The sequence below is a fragment of the Clupea harengus genome, chromosome 8, assembly GCF_900700415.2.
Source record: "Clupea harengus chromosome 8, Ch_v2.0.2, whole genome shotgun sequence".
NCBI classification, from domain to species: Eukaryota; Metazoa; Chordata; class Actinopteri; order Clupeiformes; family Clupeidae; genus Clupea; species Clupea harengus.
In genome coordinates this window covers 19,590,812-19,603,311 of record NC_045159.1, presented here as the reverse complement: position 1 = coordinate 19,603,311, position 12,500 = coordinate 19,590,812, and the positions used below count along the sequence as shown (strand labels likewise).

General features: G+C 48.0%; 2 protein-coding genes across 3 annotated transcripts in view; both read left to right on the top strand.

The window, feature by feature from the left end:
- npas4b (neuronal PAS domain protein 4b) overlaps positions 1 to 619 on the top strand; it is a 9,270-nt gene extending 8,651 nt beyond the window's left edge. Inside the window, exons 8-9 of the mRNA XM_042708500.1 lie at positions 1 to 176; positions 463 to 619. The exon at positions 1 to 176 is cut by the window's left edge and continues 11 nt beyond it. Of these exons, the coding sequence (XP_042564434.1) occupies positions 1 to 176; positions 463 to 619 (333 nt within the window). The remainder of the gene's footprint in view (positions 177 to 462) is intronic.
- A 1,187-nt stretch (positions 620 to 1,806) lies between these two features.
- Positions 1,807 to 12,500, top strand: part of nfrkb (nuclear factor related to kappaB binding protein) — a 14,193-nt gene continuing 3,499 nt past the window's right edge. The window contains exons 1-21 of one of the 2 annotated variants that reach the window (XM_031572236.2): positions 1,807 to 2,023; positions 2,853 to 2,992; positions 3,150 to 3,351; positions 3,491 to 3,618; positions 3,786 to 3,972; positions 4,564 to 4,665; positions 5,233 to 5,306; positions 5,658 to 5,742; positions 6,404 to 6,584; positions 7,149 to 7,260; positions 7,691 to 7,817; positions 8,132 to 8,209; positions 8,731 to 8,810; positions 8,987 to 9,066; positions 9,503 to 9,563; positions 10,079 to 10,253; positions 10,528 to 10,634; positions 10,928 to 11,051; positions 11,445 to 11,524; positions 11,688 to 11,878; positions 12,367 to 12,500. The exon at positions 12,367 to 12,500 is cut by the window's right edge and continues 113 nt beyond it. In XM_031572236.2, the coding sequence (XP_031428096.1) occupies positions 2,864 to 2,992; positions 3,150 to 3,351; positions 3,491 to 3,618; positions 3,786 to 3,972; positions 4,564 to 4,665; positions 5,233 to 5,306; positions 5,658 to 5,742; positions 6,404 to 6,584; positions 7,149 to 7,260; positions 7,691 to 7,817; positions 8,132 to 8,209; positions 8,731 to 8,810; positions 8,987 to 9,066; positions 9,503 to 9,563; positions 10,079 to 10,253; positions 10,528 to 10,634; positions 10,928 to 11,051; positions 11,445 to 11,524; positions 11,688 to 11,878; positions 12,367 to 12,500 (2,437 nt within the window). In that variant the 5' untranslated portion in view covers positions 1,807 to 2,023; positions 2,853 to 2,863. The remainder of the gene's footprint in view (positions 2,024 to 2,852; positions 2,993 to 3,149; positions 3,352 to 3,490; positions 3,619 to 3,785; positions 3,973 to 4,563; positions 4,666 to 5,232; positions 5,307 to 5,657; positions 5,743 to 6,403; positions 6,585 to 7,148; positions 7,261 to 7,690; positions 7,818 to 8,131; positions 8,210 to 8,730; positions 8,811 to 8,986; positions 9,067 to 9,502; positions 9,564 to 10,078; positions 10,254 to 10,527; positions 10,635 to 10,927; positions 11,052 to 11,444; positions 11,525 to 11,687; positions 11,879 to 12,366) is intronic. The other variant, XM_031572237.2, reaches the window with a different exon arrangement.

Sequence of the window (12,500 nt, the reverse complement as noted above, 5' to 3'; positions counted from 1 at the left end):
AGGCCCAGGCCCCATCTGCAAGCGGCCTCCACTGAGGGGCTCGATGTGGAAGTGGTCAGGGCCTCCACTGAGGGGGTCGATGTGGAAGTGGTCAGGGCCTCCACTGAGGGGGTCGATGTGGAAGTGATCAGGGCCTCCAAGCACCTGGGGCTGCTGCTGGAGCACAGACTGGACTGGTCAGCAAACACTGACCCTCTTTAAGAGGCGGAGCTGGCGCTGGCTCTATGTCCTGAGGAGACTGGGGTCCTTCAGCATCTGTAGGAACCTCCTGCTGCTGCTGCACTAGTCAGTTGTCCCGGGTGCTCTCCTCTCTGCTGTGGGTTGCAGTCAGTTGTCTCCAGCATTCTCCTCTCTGCTGTGGGGTGCAGGGGAGGTCAGTTGTCCCCAGCGTTCTCCTCTCAGCTGTGGGGTGCAGGGGAGGTCAGTTGTCCCGGGTGCTCACCTCTCTGCTGTGGCGTGCAGGGGACGCAGCATCAAGAAGAGGGACGCTTTGCGGCTGGACAGGCAGGGGAGGAGAGCTGGCTCTGTGGTTGACACGGAGCTGGATTCCCTTATGTCAGTGGCAGAGAGAAGGATCCTATATAAACTGATGTCGGTCATGGACAATGGCTGTCACTAGGCAGAGGAGCATGCTCAGTGGCAGACTGCTGTGTCTGTCCTGCTCAACAGACAGACTGAGGACATCTTTTGTCCCCCAGGCCAAACTGCTGTCCAACTCCTCCCAGCGATGGCAGAGTGAAGTTGCCTATTGGGCCTGAGGCTGCCTCTCTGTTGCTATCCGTGCTCGCCTACATTCTGTCATTAGACTACCGGACTGGCGGTTGCCAGCTATGTTAGCCGTTTCAATTTTGTATGTGTTTATATATTTATCTCCATTTCGAATTTCATATTATTTGCAGTAATTATTATTCCTGCTCTGTCAATCACCATGCATTTGCACTACCTTCATTGGCACATTCTCTATCACAGTGACAGCTCTCTCTAGTGGTTTAGGTGGCTAGACTATCACTTCACTGCTGTTTTTCTGTTATTCTTGTTTGTATTGGTGTTTCTGTATGTGTCGTATAAACTACTGGATGTCTAAATTTCAAATCAATCAATCAATTTATCTATCTATCTCTTTATCTGTAACCTTGAAGTCAACTATGCTGCTACCTAGTGGTAGTTAAGAGGACAGGCACTCCTCCACAGTTTCATAATGTTCATGATCACTATCGGGGGATGTGGGTGGGCTGTGAGTGCAAGTGTGTCTGTAAAGTCTTACCAGATCTTGGTAGCAGTGTTATTGGAGGATCACGGAGGATACAAAAGTAATACACAAGCTGCACCTATATAAACTGTAGTAGATCCATATGCAGATGTTCTGTATGCAGGTAAATAGAAGTAGGCTTGCCTAGAAGTGATCCTCCTTCGATACCATTTCCATAGTAAATTAGGCAGGTGATTTGAATGAAGTGAACCCAGGCACGGATGAGAGCACCGAACAAAAGGCTTCATTGGTGCCTCTGGTACTATGCCTAATATAGGCCTACCTTTAAGTCTGCTCGAGCAAGGCCAGAAATCTGAAAGTGTATCTGTAAACCAAAATTATTTAACGTTTGGAAGGCAGACTTTTTACACATTTTACACTGGAATACATTTGACACATTCCGAAATCGGTATAAATAACCCATGCTGTGTTTTTGGAGATGAAGCTAACGTCACGCAGAATGCTGTTGCCAGTTTAGGAGAATGAGACGCTGCAAGTATTGCCTCATCGAAACAGTAGATGGCAGTAATGCTGCGCATGCATGCAAATACCAGGCGAAGAAGACCCGGAAGTAATAAGAACGGAAGTTGCAGTTTTTTTTGTTATTGGAGAGATTTTTACCTTCAAACAACTGGAATTAAATGAATATCTTTAAACTTGAGTCCAAACTACTCTTGTGTAACCTGACATTAGGCCTCCAGAATGTGCAGAAAAAGATGATGTGCTGGTATTCACTCAGTCACGTGTAAACAGGGTTGGATAGTATCGGTTGAGGTAAGTAAAGTAACTAAGCTAGCTAGCTGGCTAACATAACTAAAAAAAAGTGCAAAATTGCATCGCTTAATCAAGCAATGGAATAAGTACACTAAGTATTAGTATTGGCTATCCGGATCCATATGCTAAGTGTAATAATTATGTCGTTTGTTTATATGCATAGAGATGTTTTAGAGGTGTTCAGTAACAAGGAACAGTGCCAAGAAGCTAGCCAAGGAAGTGTCATGATTCTGAATGTCATGAGTTATCGTACCGTTATCTAACATTGCGTTGTGATTGAATGAGTTAAACTGTCATTGTCTTGAGTTCGGCTAGTCAGAGGGAATTTCGCGAGGTGCAAGGATAAGTGTAATACGGTTGATTCCAGTAGTTAAATATAGGTGTCACTTGGTGTCTGAGGAGAAGAGAATGTGTACTTTGTCAGGCTATATTTAAAAGGAATATTTTGAGCGTCATGCATTTGGCCATCATTGGCATACTGGGGTGCTTAAGCTTACAGCACGCACTGAGGTGGTGCCTATGCCTAAATGTAATACCCTAATAAAGTAATATATTCCTAAATATAGTACACTCATAAACTAGTCAGACCCCTTCATCTGTTTCAAGATTTGTGGTGTGTAGTACACTCCATCCGAAAGGGTTTGTTAGGTTAATTCCCCATCAGTCAACACACAACTTAGACCCAAATATGACAACTCAAATAATATATGTTCGAAATAGACATCTGTGTGAACAGGAGTTAGGACGTCTGAAGATCTTCTAAAGGAATTGGCCTTACACTGAGATCACTCCTGTGCACCATTGTGTGGGGTTTGCTTGTCTCTCCCAGAGAGCCTGGAGATGGAGGTCTTGGACCACATGCTGACCGACCCGCTGGAGTCGGGAGGAGCGGAGACTAATGGTGGCATCATGGAGGAGTGCATGCTGGGAAACAGCCGAGTGCAATTGCCAGAGGACCTGCTGGAAGATGTGAGTTTTTAACGGGTCATGTGTTTTATGTTCTTCTGTGATGACATGAAGGATTGACAAGAAGTGGCATGAATTCACACAGTGACGCTGAAAGTTGTGAAGACTCGCGTCAATGTTTGTTAAAGCAGTGTGTGTGTGTGTGTGTGCGTGTGTGCAGCCTGATATCTTCTTCTCAGTGTTGAGTGAGAGCACATGGACTGAAGTCCTGACGGACGCCCAAAGGGAGCATCTCTCTCAATTCCTCCCTCCTTTCCCTGACGACAACACTGCCGAACAGGAACGCACCGTCAGCGCCATCTTTAACAACCAAAACTTCTGTTTTGGCAACCCCCTGCACCTTGCCCAGAAGCTCTTCAGAGGTACCCCTCTCTCTCTCTCCCTTCTCCCTCCCTCTCCCTGTCACCCTCTCACTCTCCTAGAACTTTGTGATTTGTCTGTCTATGTATACATGTATGAATGTATGAATGCTCTCCCCCCCCTCTCTTGTGTGTCTGTCAGATGGCTACTTTAATCCAGAGGTGGTGAAGTACAGGCAGCTATGTGCCAAGTCCCAGCGCAGGAGGCATCTCTACTCCCTTCAGCAGTACTACCACAAGCTCCTCAACCAGATCCTCGTCTCCAGGAAGGTAACGGCAGCGCCTCGGACATGTTCCACTACTGTGTGTTTGTGTGCATTTGTGCCTGTGTCTGTCTGTCTGTCTGTCTGTCTGTCTGTCTGTCTGTGAGTGTGTGTACTTTGTGGCATCTGTCACTACTTCCCCTCTCATCCCCCCCCCTCCCCCCTGTGCTGTAGGAGCTGCTGGATCTGGCTGCGCGGGGCGGTCCTGAGCTGGCCCTGAGGAGGCGCAGCAGCGTCCCTGACCCGGCCGAGGCTCGGGACCGGAAGGTGAGGAGGCGCGTGGAGCGCATCCTGAGGGAGGTGAGGAGTGAGTGCGAAGCCGGAGACAGCAACCCCTCATCCGATGACGACGACGACGACGGTGAGTCTGAGTGGAAGAAGGGCCCGAAAGAGGGAGGATTCAATTCAATTCAATTCAATTCAACTTGATCAGTTTGAATGGCACCATTAACAATAGACGCCATATCAAGGAAGAGAGATGAGGAGCAGAGGGACGAGCGATAGTTTGGATCCTACCAAACAGATAGGAGGGGTTTTGGAAGAATGAAGAAGTGATATAGAGTAGGACTGAGGGAGGGGTTTTGGAAGAATGAAGAAGTGATATAGAGTAGGACTGAGGGAGGGGTTGGAAGAATGAAGGAGTGATGTAGAGAAGCACTGAGGGAGGGGTTGAGTAGGACTAGGAGAGTTGGGCAGCACTGGAATAACTGTAGGTGTGAGGGGATGGGAACTTTGAATAGGTCGGTGTATTTTGGAAATGGAGACTGTTGCATGCCTATGGGTATAAGGAACAGGTGAAAGAATGATGGTGATGGAGTCTGGTTTGTGAAGAGGAACATGATTGGCACAGCTGTGCCATTGGATTCTGGGAAGTGATCACAAGCTGAGTGTATTAGCAGAAATAGTATTGACATGTGTGTGTGTGTGTGTGTGTGTGCGTGTGTGCGCGCAGTGGGCCCCTGGCTGCGGAGCCCCCTGTCCCCCTCGTCCCCTCCCCTCTCCGTCCCTCTGAAGGTCCTGCCCAGCCTCTCCACTCAGGACATGAAGACTAGAGGTCAGTCACCCTTTCTCACTCCTCACTCACGGCTTTGTCCAGACGGCTAGCACAGCGATAAACTCACACACTTTACATTTACATTTAGTCATTTAGCAGACGCTTTTGTCCAAAGCGACGTACAAGGGAGAGAACAGTCAAGCTAAGAGCAATAAAGAACATGGTGTAACAATAAATACTACTTTACATAAGAATTAGAAAAACGACCTAGAAAGGAAAAAGAAGTGCAGGAATGTAACTGCTGAAGTGCAAGTTAAGCGCTAGTCAAGGTGCCAGTTAGGAAGGGAGGTGCTCTCTGAAGAGTTGGGTCTTCAAAAGCTTATTGAAGGTAGAGAGGGACGCCCCTGCTCTGGTAGTACTAGGCAGTTCGTTCCACCAACGTTGAACTACAAATGAGAATAGTCTGGATTGCCGTGCTTGCACAGACGGCAGTGCCAAACGATGCTCACTAGACGAGCGCAGCGTCCTGCACTGAATGTGAAAGAAATGTGAAAATAACGAAGTTGTTGGCATGGTGATGTTGTTTATTCTGTTTCTATTGTTTATGGGGTGTGTTATTGTTTCTAGATAAAGTGGAGTTGGGGGAGAAGGATTTGAGAGCTCTGCTGAGAAGACATCGAGAGAAGAGAAAACACCAACCAGTAAGTGTCCACTTCTCCACACACACACACGCGCAATTTAATTTAACAGATTTACACATTTCACAGTCAATTTACGCACTGCTACCTACTGAACTCAGGGATTTAAATGAAAATTGTAAAATGGTTTTGGAAGTGTGTGTGTGTGTGTCTGAGTGTGTGCATGCATGTGTGTGTATGAGAAGACCATTTCTACCAGATAAGAGTGTGTGAACCTCAATCTTGTGATGTGACAAGACCACTGAGTCTATGCTAAATAGAAATAGGCTCTTGAAAGTTGGTGTATGTGTGTGAGATTTCTGCCATGCAGGTCAGAAAGTGTAAACACATGTTGTGCATGTTGTGTTGTTTCAGGATCACCCTGACCTCATGACCCGTGAGCTTCACCTGGGGGACATCATGTCTCGGGTCAACATTGGCAGGAAGGGCTCAGCCATGGGTAAGAGTTAGCAGTCTGTGTGATCAGTCTGTGTGGCGTGAGCCATCTATGTGGCGTTAGCAGTCTGTGTGGTCAGTCTGTGTACAGTTAGCAGTCTGTGTAGAGTTAACAGTCTGTGTAGAGTTAAGTCTATTTGAGCAGCCTGTGTAGAGTTAGTAGTCTGTGTAGAAGTTCCCTCAGACATGAGGACGGGGGCCATACAGCAGCCCAATCTGAAGCTGCAGAAATGGATCCCAACTCGTAGGATCTCAGTCTTCTGTTGTATGTAGCGTCTGTTTTAATGTAGGATCTCAGTCTTCTGTTGTATGTAGCGTCTGTTTTAATGTAGGATCTCAGTCTTCTGTTGTATGTAGCGTCTGTTTTAATGTAGGATCTCAGTCTTCTGTTGTATGTAGCGTCTGTTACTCTAATTTAGGGCCCTTGAACTTAATGCGTGTAAGTGCAACTCAGGTAGTAAACGTGGGTTTATGATGTACACTGTACTGTGCTTATTAACTTCTCAGCGCAAAAGGACTGTGAAAATGAAGTGAGCGTGTTATCTCTTGTTCGTGTGTGAGTTTGACTGTGATGACCCTTCTCGTCAGCCCTGTTTGACCTGTGATCAGCCTGTGTCGAGTTGGTGTGTAGTGTGATTTTTGACTGTGATGAACCTTCCCATCAGCTCTGTTTGACCTGTCGCTGCCCAAGAAGCGAGCGCGAGAGGAGAGGAAGAGGAGGAAGATGAGGCCCACCATCAAGATGGAGGCGGAGGACCCGTCTGAGCTGATCATGCCCTCAACCGCCAGCGCTGCCCCCGGCCTCAACGACACCCACACTGCACCCCTGCCCACCGTCAAGGAGGAGTGAGTCTGTCCGTCTCTGTTTGTTTGTCCGTCTGTCCGTCTGTCTTTCTCTGTTTTCACCCTCTCTTTCTATACCACTTTCTTTGGGCCCTAGTTGGGTGGCGGAAGCAGCCTATTCGGCCTGGGTGGGTCGTCTTAAATTCTGGCGATATAGATACAAAATTCCACAGAGGTGTGGATTTTGGATAAAAGCGTGGCGACATATTCTTCTCCGTCGGGTATTTGCATGCCCCAATCACAAACCATCACTGCTCCATTCTGATTTGTCTATCTGACAAAAATAATCACCTTCCCTTTACTGGAAGAGTGGGCCTATTTCTGTACAGGAAGCAGGAGCAAACCTGTGTTAATGCAGTTAATCTATCTTGGATAGCCTCAAAGTTAACACACATCCTGGCAGTCTTTCTTTCTATCTCTCTTGCACTTTTCTCTCTCTCTCTTTCTTTCTTTCTTTCTTTCTTTCTTTCTTTGTCTCTCTCTTTTGCACTTGTTCTCTCTCCTTTCTCCCCCTACCCTACGCTCCTCCTCACCCCTCCTCTCCTCTGGTGTGCTCCCCTGTGTCAGGCCTATGGAGGAGTATCAGAGCAGTCCAGCTGTGGTGGAGGAGATCGCCGTCAGCTTCTTCCACCTGCTGGAGAACATCCTGAGACCGGAGAGCCTGGCCACCTCTGCACTGGTGAGAACAACTATCAGTACTCAATACAATCAATACAGTTATTACTAATGTTATTACGGTTATCAGTACTGACATGGTCACTGTGACTCCCGCTCTGTCATCAATATAATCAATACAGTTATTAGTAACGCTATTACTGTTATCAGTACTGACACGGTCACTGTGACTCCTGCTCTGTTATCCTAACAGTTATTACTAACTCTATTAGTGTTAGCAATGCTGTTATGACCAGCTCTGTCATTATCCATTATCTTTACTGTTGATGCTACCAGTGTTGTTATGATTATTGCAATGTTTTTCTCTGTTGTTGTGTGTGTGTGTGTGTGTGTGTGTGTGTGTGTGTGTGTGTGTGTGTGTGTGTGTGTGTGTGTGTGTGTGTGTGTGTGTGTGTGTGTGTGTGTGTGTGTGTGTGTGTGTGTCCGTGTCCCAGTTAGAGGAACGTATTCAGCAGTGGCAAACGTCTCCGGCCAGCACACTCAACCCCTGGTTCTCTCTCGCCCCCTGCTGGTCGGAGCTGACACAGCCAGCACTGCACTTCCTGGCAGGAGAGAGCAAACGTGAGTGAGGAAGGCCCTCTTCACTCTCCTCATTTACCACAATACTGCTTAGGCTGAGGCGTTGTGTCTGGCTGCCTGTGTGTCTGTCTGTCTGTGAGTGTCTGTCTGTGTGTGTGTGTGTCTGTGAGTGTCTGTGTGTCTGTATGTCTCGGCTGTCTGTGTGTTTGTCTGTAAGACTCTGTCTGTCTGTAGTGTATCTATATTTATGAGGGTATTTTTCATTGGCATTCATTATTTATGTATGTATTTAAATTTACTGATTTAATGAATACATTGATTCGTTGATTAATTGGCTGATTTCCCTCCCTGTGCAGCTGGAGTGATCGGCTTACCCAGCGGCTTCTCTCCATTTGTGGAGTTCCATGAGCACTCGCAGCAGTGGAAGTGGCTAGGTGAGGGAACATTGCGGCTGAGTATAGCATAGTCATGTCTATCACTGTGTCCGTCAGTGCCAATGACTGTATAAAGAGATGGACCGTGTGTTGTCTCGAGAAAGTGAAGCAACCACAGGTCTAGCACCCCTGATGGTGGGCTGCAGTACAACATGTACCTCCGCCCATCCTCATGTGTTTCAATAACAAAGTAACCTACTTTCCATGTGATTTTTCAGGTCTTAACTGCCTTTCTGTCTACGGTGTCTAATTTGAACAATACGATTTCCCTACGCTAATATCTGCACATTTTCCTGCAGTCTATAGACAGTCAGATCTACTGGCGCTTCAGTAGCGGCTAATGCTACAACTGCTCTCTTTCAGTACCACGTGGCACCAACACAGACTTTAGAGAACTTGAGAAAGAAAAGGAGAAATTAAAGATTAGAAATTGATGTGTAGTAATATGACTACTAATGAGTGTGTGTGTGTGTGTGTGTGTGTGTGTGTGTGTGTGTGTGTGTGTGTGTGTGTGTGTTCAGCCCCAGTGCAGGATGGGGAGAAGGACTTGAGTGCGTTGTGTCAGCTCTGGCTGGAGTCTAAGGACCATGTGACCAGCAAGGTACAGGCTGTTTCTGTTACGTGTTCATTCAAGTGAAGTCTGTAAACTGTAAAGGTTGTCGGCCATCTTGGAGTAAACTAGTTTCCTCACCTTTAGTCAGTAATGACGAGATGAATACTTATAATCTAATCTAAGATTGAATGGTACACTTTGAATTGTTTTGCCCTGTTCATCAGTTATCAGAGGAACTTTTAACGTGTGTGTTTTCTAAGGAGGGAGAAGAGGCTGCAGATGGAACCCCTCCTGCCCCCAGAGTGTAAGTGTGTCCCATCCTCAGTTAATCGCTGAAAAGAAGCTTCTACCCTTGTAGCTATTAACGCTGCGAAGCTCAAGGGTCAGATATGTTGCTGAGTCAGTCGCTATCTTGGTCACTAGTCATGTGAGACTTCCTGTCAGGCTGCTGTAGGAGAGTAGCGGCAGGAACTGTCCCCGGCTTACCCATCTTAACCCTGCTAACCTCAGCGAACCTTGCTGACCCATCTCAACCCAGCTGTCCCATCTTAACCCAGCTGACCCATCTTAACCCAGCTGACCCATCTTAACCCAGCTGTCCCCGGCTTACCCTGCTAACCCCAGCTGACCCAGCTAACCTTAATTAAAGAATACAGTTAAAGAATGAGTTTATAATTGACTCTGTGTTTAGATGTGTATCAGTGTACTGTACAGTGACCCTCTGTTTCCCCCATGTGTAGCTGGACCGATTACGTGGTGCGACCGAGCACAGGAGAGGAGAGGCTCATCTTCCAGGAGCAGGTCGGTCTCCTTCCTTCGTCTCTCTTTCTACAGCCAGTAGAGTTTGAAAGAACCTTACCCTTAAAGATGCACTCCTTGATTCGGCTACTCCACGATTCGGCTTCCCTTACCCTTAAAGATGCACTCCACGATTCGGCTTCCCTTACCCTTAAAGATGCACTCCACGATTCCGCTTCCCTTACCCTTTAAAGATGCACTCCACGATTTGGCTTCGGTTTCGCAAAAAGGCTCTTGATATTTGAGCTCCGCAGCCAATCATGTTACTCCCCTCCATGCCATGCTGCTGAAGCACCATGCTGATTGCCTGGGATTGTTTATGGCTCGGTCCAAGCCACTATGTTTGTGTACTATGTTTGAGACAGGACTGTGTGCAAACAGCTAGAGGACCTTGAGGAGCAATTCACTGAATCTGCCATAAAGTGTATGGGATTAGAATCACGGACTGCACCTTTAACCTGTGTCTACATTTATCTGAGTAACCTTTGACCTGCTGTCCCTTGTCTGACCCCCCTCAGGAGCAGCAGCGTTACGACCAGCCACATAAAGCCTTCACCTACAGCATGCACGGCTTTGAGTCGGTGGTTGGACCCGTTAAAGGAGTCTTCGACAAGGAGACGTCGCTGAACAAGGCCCGCGAGCACTCCCTACTCCGATCAGCCAGACCCGCCTACGTTACCATACTCTCCCTAGGTGAGGACGTCTGTGGGGCTACTCCTACTGGGACTGGGTTTGAAAAGCACGAAGAATCTGTAATCTGTGTACACTGAAGATCTTAATCTTAACATCGTCATGAAATGGATTTAATGATTTGGGATTATTTTAGACAGTGGAGGATGTATGAGCTGTAAGCGAGAGGATGGAAAATTTCTTTAGTGAGGCAGATGGAGCTGATTGTGTGTGTGTGTGTGCGTGTGCGTGTGTGTGTGTGTGTGTGTGTGTGTGTGTGTGTGTGTTCTCTCCTCAGTGCGGGATGCTGCAGCCAGGCTGCCCAATGGAGAGGGCACTCGTGCAGAGATTTGCGAACTCCTCAAGGACTCCCAGTTCCTCGCCCCCGATGTCACCAGTGCACAGGTATCTCGCTCACACACACACACACAAAGCACACAAACTCAAAGCACACTCTGGATAAGAAACAAAATCATAGACAAACTCAAGGCAGACTGTATTGAGTGTGTGTGTATGTGTTGTGTTATACTGCCTGTCTAGTTTAGCATTTCAGAACAGATATCCTGTTATGCAGTTTCAGACTCGCTTGGTCAAAGACAACCAGTTCAATAAGATTTCAGATCACTTCCTGATCTTATTTGTAAACTCGTGTGTGTGTGTGTGTGTGTGTGTGTGTGTGTGTGTGTGTGTGTTCACAGGTGAATACTGTGGTGAGCGGTGCGCTAGACCGACTCCACTATGAGAAGGACCCGTGTGTGAAGTACGACATCGGCAGGAAGCTGTGGATCTACCTGCACAGGGACCGCAGCCAAGAGGAGTTTGGTTAGTCTTATTGCCGCCTGCTTCACAGCACCCTGGCGTGTGCAGTTCTGATGGCCAAGATAGCCGTGTGTGTGTGTGTGTGTGCTTGTGTGTGCGTGCGCGAGGGGCAACGATAACAGTGAGATATAGATGAAAACTCTAAATTGTTGCTAATTTCAGTAGTACACTAATTTTGTAGTTACACTTAGCTTAGACTATGTAGTTACACTTAGCTTGGCCTAGCCTAGGTAGTTACGCTTAGCTTAGCCTAGCCTGGGGTATGATGGGGAAATCAATGCTCAAAAAAACTTAAAATGTAGGCGCATTGGCAATCATTTTAGTTGCCATCTGGAGCCCTGGCATATAGGTGTGTGTGTGCGCGTGTTTGAACTGACAGTTTTGTTCCTTTTTCAGAGCGGATCCATCAGGCCCAGGCAGCAGCAGCTAAAGCTAAGAAAGCTCTACAGCAGAAACCCAAACCAGCCACCAAACCTGTGAGTGACTCACACACACACACACACACACACACACACACACACACACACACACACACACACACACACACACTAATCTCTCTTACTTCTTCTGTCTCACCACTCACAGGTGTGTTATCACACATGATGGTGGTTATAATTAATGTGTGTTTGTCCTCTGCAGAAGGGTGTGAGTAAAGAAGGGGGCACTAAGACCCCGGGGACTCCAGAGGCTGGCCAGAGTGTCAGTGGTGAGGGTGGAGCCAGTGCCCTGCCCCCTCGCCCCACAACCCCGTCCAACATGCTTAAATCTCCCCTCCCCTCCTCCACCCCTACCAAGGCTGGCATCCCAAACACCGTGAAGACCAGCCCCAGGTGAGCGCACACACACACACACACACACACACACACACACACACACACACACACACACACACACACACACTACCTGTTCTGTGGTTGGCCATGACCTGATTAGCTTGCTAGTTTTAGACAAAAACTCCATACTATGTCTTTAAGAAAAGGAGAGGTGAATTATCTCCCTCTCTCCTTCCACCTCCCTCCCTCTCTTTATCTCTCTCTTCCCCTCTCTTTCTCTCTATCCCTCTCGTCTCTCCCCCCCTTCTCTTTCCTCCCTCCACTCCTCCCCCTCTCTCTCTCTCCTCTCCTCTCGCTCGTCCCTCCCACCTCTCATCCCTCCCTCCTCTCATCCCTCCCCTCTCCTCTCTTTCTCTCCTCCCTCTCTCCCCTCCTCTCTCTCTCTCTCCTCCCTCTCTCTCTCCTCCCTCTCTCCCCTCCTCCCTCTCTCTCTCCTCCCTCTCTCTCTCCTCCCTCTCTCCCCTCCTCTCTCTCTCTCTCTGTAGTGTTCTGCTGGTGTCTCCCCCCTCCATGCCTCAGCTGGGTACTCTCCTCTCGGCCGGTCCCTCTGGAGCTCAGGCCTCCACGCAGCCTGGGGCTCGAGTGGTGACCCACCCCAGCACCACCTCTCTGCCCCAGG